This window comes from Cavia porcellus, unplaced genomic scaffold, assembly GCF_034190915.1.
Source record: "Cavia porcellus strain 051 isolate PalLab524CR breed Dunkin Hartley unplaced genomic scaffold, mCavPor4.1 scaffold_22, whole genome shotgun sequence".
In the NCBI taxonomy this organism is placed as follows: Eukaryota; Metazoa; Chordata; class Mammalia; order Rodentia; family Caviidae; genus Cavia; species Cavia porcellus.
In genome coordinates, this window is record NW_026947505.1 from 52989746 (window position 1) to 52998098 (window position 8353).

Genomic DNA, 8353 nt, shown 5'->3' on the forward strand with positions numbered 1-8353 from the left:
ATTCCAGAGCACCATGTTATACAAAGCAAGTATTAATAGAAATGAAAAATCAAATTAGCAATAATACAACTATAACAGGAGACCTTAACACACCATTGACACCAAGGGACAGATCAACCATACAGAAAATCAGTAAAGAAATAACAGAACTGAATCATACCTGTGAACAAATGGACTTGATAGACATATACAGAGTGTTCCATCCAACATGAGAATATGCATTCTTCTCAGCAGCACATAGGACATTCTCTAAAATAGACCATATACTAGCTCACATAACATATTTAAATAAATGCAAAAGAAGTGAAATTATCCCAAGCATGTTATCAGATCACTGCACCATGAAACTAGAAATTAATGATAATAGAAACTGCAAAAACCCCACAAACACATGGAAATTGAATAATACACTTTTGAGCAATCAGTGGGAAACAGGGGACGTTGAAGAATAAATTAAAAATACCTACATGCAAACAAAAATACAAATACAACTTACCAGAATCTGTGGGATGTGATGAAAGCTGCCCTCAGAGGAAAGTTTATTGCACTGAGTTCCCACATCAGGAAAACAGAACAAATACAAATAAACAACTGGATGCTACATCTCAGATATCTAGAAAAAGAAGAGCAAGTCAAGCCCAAAGCCAAAAGAAGAGAGGAAATTATAAAAATCAGAGCAGAAATCAATGCAATAGAGACTAAGAAATAAATCCAAAGAATCATTGAATCAAAGAGTTGTCCTTCGAAAGAATAAATAAAATCGATAAGCCCCTAGCCAACCTTATTTTAAAAAGGGAAGAAAAAGCTCAAATTCATGCAATAAGGAATGAAAAAGGTGAAATCACTACTCTGTAGACTCTGTAGAAATACAGATCATCAACACCTATTTCAAAAACCTCAACTCTCATCGGTTCAATAACACAGAAGAAATGGACAGATTCATAGAAACATGAAGTACCAAAGCTGGGTCAAGAAGCTGTAAAACTGCTGAATACCCCAATTTCTATTAATGAAATTGAAAATGTAATTAAGTCCTTACCTACAAAGAAGAGCCCAGGCCCAGATGGATTCACTGTGGAATTCTACAAGAAATACAAAGAACACTTACTGCCGACATTCCTCAAACTCTTCATTGAAATCGAAAGTGAAGCAATTATTCCTAAGTCATTGCTGGAAGCAAATATTACTCTAGTACCAAAACCTGAGAAAGACCCAACTAAAATAGACAACTACAAGCCAATCTCCATAATGAACACAGATGCAAAAATCCTCAATAAAATATTGGCAAATAGGATGCAGCAAATCATCAAGAAGATTATACACCATGACCAAGTGGGATTCATCCCAGGCATGCAGGGATGGTTCAACATATGTAAATCAATAAATGTAATCCACCATATAAATAGAGCCAAAAGTAAGAATCACATGATCATTTCTATAGATACAGAAAAAGCTTTTGATAAGGTCCAACACTTACTCATAATAAGAACCTTACAGAAAATTGGAATACATAGTCTTTACCTCAATATGATAAAGGCCAGCTATGACAAACCATCAGCCAGCATCATATTAAGTGGCCAAAAACTGAAGGCCTTTACCTTAAAATCAGGCACAAGACAAGGATGTCCCTTATCACCACTCCTATTCAACAAGGTACTGGAAATACTAGTCAGAGCAATAAGAAAAGAGAGACAAATAAAAGAGGTAAAGATAGGAAAAGAGGAAGTTAAATTGTCGTTGTTCGCAGATGACATGATACTCTACATAGAAGATCCCCAAAACTCCATTGAAATACTCCTAGATATAATAAATAAATTCAGCAATGTAGCTGGATACAAAACCAATACCCAAATATCAATAACATTTCTATACACTAACAACAAAATCACTGAGAGAGAAATAAAAGAAGTCACACCCTTCACACTAGCATACAAAAAAATGAAATACTTAGGAATTAATCTCACAAAAGTAGTAAAAGATCTCTTCAGGGAAAATTATAATACCCTCAAACAAGAAATTGAAGAGGATCTCAGAAAATGGAAAGACATCCCTTGTTCATGCAACCCAATGAAAATACCATCAATGTACCTCATAGATCTAGAGAAATCACTCCTAAAATTCATCTGGAACCAGAAGAGACCTAGAATAGCAAAGGCATTTCTAAGCAGCAAAGGCAAGGCTGGAGGCATCACATTCCCTGACTTGAAGTTGTACTACAAAGCTACTATAATAAAATCAACATAACACTGGAATAAAAACAGATCTGAAGATCAGTGGAATAGATTAGAAGATATAACCACAACTACAAACACACTCAACCACCTTATCTTTGATAAAGGGGCCAAACATGTTCACTGGAAGAACGACAGTCACTTTAGTAAATGGTGCTGGAAAAACTGGCTCTCCACATGCCGAGAACTAAAACTAGACCCATGCCTATAACCATATACTAAACTAAAATCTAAATGGATCAAAGATATGAATATTTAAACAGAAACACTAAATCTATTGGAAGGCAAATTAGGTAAAAATCTTGAAGACATAGGGTAGGTAAAGAATTCATGAACAAGGATCAAACCGCACAGGAAATACTTCCCAGAATCAATAACTGGGATCACATCTTATTAAAAAGGTTCTGCATGTCGAAAGAAATCTCCAGCACAGTGAAAAGAAAACCCACAAACTGGGAAAAAATCTTAGTGAACTGTTCCTCAGACAAAGGACATCTGCCTAAAACGTATACAGAATTTTAAAAAATCAGACCCCTGAAATTTAAAGACTCAATTGAAAAATGGGCATCTGAGATAAATACACACTTCTCAGATGAAAAATACAAATAAATACATGAAAAAATGTTCATCATCATTGGTCATTAGAGAAATGCAAATTAAAACCACACTGAGATTCCATCTCATTCCTGAAAGAATGGCCAGGATCAAGAAAACCAACAACAACAAATGCTGGAGAGGCTGTGGGGAAAAAGGAACTCTCCTGACTGTTGGTGGGAGGGTGGGATGGTTCAACCACTGTGGAATCAGTCTGGAAAGTCCTCAGAAACCTGGGATTGGAAGTCCCATTTGTTCTAGCTATTCCACTTCTAGGCATATTCCCAGAAGAACTGAAAATATCATATCACAGTGAAATGTGTGCACCCATGTTTATAGCAGCACAATTTGTAATCGCCAGATCTTGGAAACAACCTAAGTGTCCATCAACTGAGGAATGGATAAAAAAGTTGTGGTTGTTTATACCATGGAGTACTACTCAGCTATAAAGAATGATCATATTGAGATATTTATAAATAAATGGATGCAACTTGAGACCATACTCAAGTAAATGAAAATCACATGTATAAATACCATATAGTCTCCCTAGCATAAGAAATGGTAAGAGTACATAAGAGTTCATGACTCCCCATTACATTGCTTTGAAGCCTTATAGTTGGAATGGTTTTACCTGGTTTATTTGATTTTATTATCTGTGATGGTATGAACAGCTATTTTGAAGAAAACAAGACATTAGAATAGCCAGTGGCAATTTAATATCTTACTCTGAAGTCCTACTATGCTTTTGGTCTTCTGTTTCCTTTGGTTCTATTATGTTATATCTTATTGGATATTATTATGTGTGATAGTATAAACAGATTTTCTATGGAAAATGAGATAATGTAGTAGGCATTGTTCCTTCTCTGTTATTTGGTTCTGAAAGCCCTGTAATGCTTTCATTCTCTTGAATGTTTTTATACTGTTTTGTTATGCTTGATACTATTGTATATGAAGTTATGCTCAACTATTTCAAAGAAAGAGACATTATAATAGTTACTGTTAATTATGGTTTGTCTTGTGGTAAAATGCTGTGTTGCTTGCATTGTTCTGATCTGATCTGCTTTGTTATGCCCTATTTTATCTTAATCTCTTTAAAATTAAAAAAAGCATAGTGGAAGGAAGAACCCAACACTCAAGGAGGCTGAGGCAGGAGGATCACCATATGTTCCAGGCCAGCCTGAGTTATATAAGCAAGTTTAAGGCCAGCCTACACTACACAGTATGACCCTGTCTCAAGGCCTACCCCCCTCTCCCAAAACTCATGTTGGAAAGGGCACTTAAAAAAACAAAAACAGAATCTTTTAGGGAAAACTGGTTTTTATATCAGGAAGAATAAAAAGAACTATTACTCAGGGCAGGAGCCAGAGTCATCCAAGACAGCCTTCACTAGGTCCGGCTTACCTGAGACCACCTATGTGGAGTCAGTCAACGAATGTCTCTTGCATGCGATGGAGAAGAGAGCCAGGTCGCCCTGGTAGCAAGCCAACCCTGCCTCTGATAGCTGTCACGCAGCAGAAGATATCCGGGCAGCAGGGCTTCGTCCTTAGGGACTTAGGACTGGATCAAGCATGCTTCCTTGGGGTTCTTTCTAACTGAAGTCCTCAGAGACCCAAGCTGTCACCTTCACAGTCTAACTGACAACCACCTGGGGGTTTATAAAACATCAGATTAAATCCTAAGAGTGTGTGTGGATGCACACCCTCAACTGTCCACAGCATCACTGCCATTAATGGTGCCTCTGTTCTCCTGCAACACAGTGAAAATCAGGACGTTGACTTTGAATCCCCTTTTTCCATACCCACATTATCCTAGCAGTCACCAATGCTGGCATCATGACTCTGTGATATTTTGGGGGTTTATCCCTCATCCCCCCCTTTCTCATTGTTCGTTTAGACTCACTGTACCTTGAGAATATTGCAAGATGATATTAATCAGTCTTGCTGCCTCCTCTCCCTAAAGCACTCACTGTCACCAGAACAACAGTTGTCTCCTCTTATATTCATTCTATCACCCTCCTTACCACTTTCTAATTAAGTGAACTTGAACAGGTTAACGTCTTTGAGTTTTAGTATCCTCATCATAAATTAGGCGTAACGGGAGACTCACCTCACGGGATTTGTTTTAAGGAGTCACTGAGTTAATTTCAGCACAGAAGCTCATCATCCTGTTGGCACATGGGAAGTCAGTATGTTTGGTTGCTATAAATTATGCACAACTATATACATTATAACCAGGAGTCTAAATCATTAAATTTTAAATAGCGGTTTTCAAAGTGTGGTGCCAGATCCTTCAGCGCCCCTGAGACCTGTTAAGGGACACAGAATCCGTGAAGTCAATGATATATTTTTAATAATACTAAAATGTTATTTGCCTTTTTCAGTCTGATTTTACAACGCATGGTTGTTTGTTGTTAGTTTGTCTTTTTTGAAACAACGTTTTACTATTCAGTTCAAGCTGGCCTTGAACTCACTTTCTGTAGCCCTCACAGTGATCCACCTGCCTCAGTCTCCCAAGTGCTGCCTCAGGCCGGTGGTTTATCTCAACAGTGTAATGACTTCTTATGCATATATAGTTAAAGACAGAATCATTTTGCTTTCAGTGACTAATTCTGACTTCTAAACGCATATTATTTTCTGCAGCAAGGTCGTGGAGGAACTTGTGAAGACTGGGATAGAAGGGATTAAGGCGCACAAGATGAACATGGAACAGTTAATAAAGGCAAAGGAGCATGAAATGAATGCTTACTACGGCGTAGCTCAGAGACAGACGCAGAAAGAGGTCCAGCAGGTACTTCAAGAGACAGAGAAGACGCATCAGGCCTCTCTGGGCAATGTGATGAGTAAACTGGTCAACACCCAGGGGGAGCTGCTGTCCATAGCGGAGCAACTGGGAATCATGACAAACTGGAAAGACTTTCTGGAGGAGGAATTACAGGAAACCAGAGCAGCATTTCAAAAATACATCAATTATACTTTTCCTAAGCTTTCACCAGGGCAGGCCGATTTTATTCTGCCAGAAAGAAAGAGAATGCCTTCTCATCTGGTTACGAAGCATAAAACAGTTCCAGAGCAGAAATCTTCACCTGAAAATGTCTCTACAAAAGAGAAAACATTCAAAGGCTGAATAAATTTATTCAAAATCATTCTCTGATCTCCAATATTATGCAGGTTATTATACGCAATGAAAATATTTTGATGGAAAACCAAAATACTGAAAAGCACATTCCAGGTTACAGAAGAAGAATCGTACTGATTAGGTGGGAAAAAAGATTCTTGGAGAAAATCCAAACACCCGTCCTTACCTGGCTATATTAATTTCAGCATCAAATATAGTTGTTTTAGTGTCTTCCACAGTTAGAATTAAATAAAGGCCGTGTTCTCAGATCATTCCCACTGCAAACAGGTGTACAAGTTCCAGTACAGAGGAACTATTGGTAAAGCGCAGTAACATTTTTAAAAGAATTTCCCTCATATTCAGTAAGACAAAAATTTAAATTCTAAGAGCCCTATATAAATCAATTCAAAAAAGACCTTTATTTTCCAGTTGTGAAGGAAAATTTTGTCTCTAGAAATCAGGTGGTCTGCCTCTGGGATCAGAGTCCTTTGTGTTTATACCCAAACCTAGAAGTGTGTGGCACTCATTTTTTGTTGGTCAAAATGCAGAAAACTTTAAGAACCAAAGTGCTTTGGATCAGTACAGGACAACACTTACTACATTAAAAAGAAAAAACACCCAAGCCGTTAAGTCTTCTCCAAAAATCTATCCAGTATAGAGTAACGTCTTTATTCACAAACCTATGTTGATTGCTTAAGGATTAAAAACTTGGAAAGCAGCTTTATTAAGTAAATGAAAAAGTGCTATTCCTAAGCAAGCTATAAGTGGATTTGTCTGTTGACTAATGTTGGGTTTCTTAGTTTGTAATTAAGGAAAAACTTATTTAGGAAGGCATGATAGACTCCTCTTTGGTATTTAGCTTCATGACACTTCATACTGTCTGGTGAAGGGCTTAATTTTTCATGTGAGTTGTCCTTGAAACAATCTTTAAGATAGGACAGAGATTAATATCCTATTTTACAGATGATTAAAAACCATCATGTACTAAAATATTTACATTAGTCACTTTAAACACATTATTCCTCACAGTGACTTGAAAGTAACCACTGCTCCCAATGGCAATAAAAGAAAAAACAAGGCTCACAGAGATGAAATAACTCCCCTTAGTACCCACAGCTCATAAGAACCAGAAATCACATTATTCCAAGGTTCAGGCAGACAGATGAAGTTTCAAGATTTTTCAGTATTCAGTAGACAGAGACAGCAGCTAACAGCACACTGAGCATATTATTTACATCAATGCCTTCATTTTCGTAGTAATCTTTTAAGGTAGGAACATGTAACAGACATTTTAAAATAGAATCTGGCTACGGACAGTTACATCACTTATAACCTTCTCAAAGTCACACAGCTAATTAGGTTCAAAGCCCAGTTCAAACTGTAAGGATGTAGCTCTCAGGCCTGTGATATTATTAGCTATCATTCTGTTGATCCTGTACACTGGGGCCTTAGTATTGATCTACATGTGTGCACTGTGAGAACTGCCAAGAATGTGGTTTGTCCTTTGTATCATGCATCATGTTTTTCTCATCTAAAGGTAAAAGGGAATTGTACCTATTTACTGCTGTATATCATTTGTTGGATTTAATACTATTGAGAAGCAGAGGGGAAAGATCCACAAAACAGATCTACTTTCTGACTGTAAAGTACTGTATCTCCTTTGGCATGTGTGACAAGTGAATCATAGTCCAGTCACTATCCCAACTTTGGTAGTTGATTGATTGTGTCAACTTGAGTAAGTAACCCCCAACTAAATTGTTTTGTTTTTTGTACCAGGGATTGAACTCATGACCTCATGCTTGCGAGGCGAGCGCTTACGCCACTGAGCTAAATCCCCAGCACCCCCTGCCCCCCAACTATATTGACTCAGCATAGTTCTGGGTATGGAAGCCTCACCCTAGGGAGGATTATCACCAGAATGCTAAAATACGGAAACAAGGAAGGGTCACTTCAGTCTTGATGAGGTCCAGTCTCCATGTTCACCTTGGACATTATCTCCTGACCTCCAGCACAGACTCTTCAGCTTCCGGCACTGACCTTTCAGCCTTCTGAGATGGAATTGTACAGGACACTACGCTGAGCTCCAGACCTTTAACTGGATCCTTTGGATCCCCAGTGCCCATTCAGACCTTTTGTACCCTTTCACACCTGACTCTGTGGGCCAGTATCTTGTATTATGTTTCTCTAGTAAGCACTGACTGACACTAATTAACTCCATTTGGTTTCTTTCAGATTATATTTGTCTGTTTAGCTTTTTCTTCTGAGCCATTCTCTCCCGTCCTCTTTGATTCCAGCAGTGATGGGTCTGATCAATAGACATCTGTAATGACAAGGACCTGAAGCTACCTCAAGTGAAGGTAAGCCACACAGGTCCCCCTTAAGGGAGAGCAATTACCCCGTGATGAGAACCGGGG

General features: G+C 38.1%; 1 protein-coding gene across 1 annotated transcript in view; it reads left to right on the forward strand.

Annotated features, from left to right (window-relative positions):
- Nucleotides 1-5967, forward strand: part of CUNH6orf163 (chromosome unknown C6orf163 homolog) — a 31863-nt gene extending 25896 nt beyond the window's left edge. The window contains exon 5 of the mRNA XM_063233188.1: nucleotides 5465-5967. Within this exon, the coding sequence (XP_063089258.1) occupies nucleotides 5465-5948 (484 nt within the window). The 3' untranslated portion in view covers nucleotides 5949-5967. The remainder of the gene's footprint in view (nucleotides 1-5464) is intronic.
- The last annotated feature ends 2386 nt before the right edge of the window (nucleotides 5968-8353 follow it).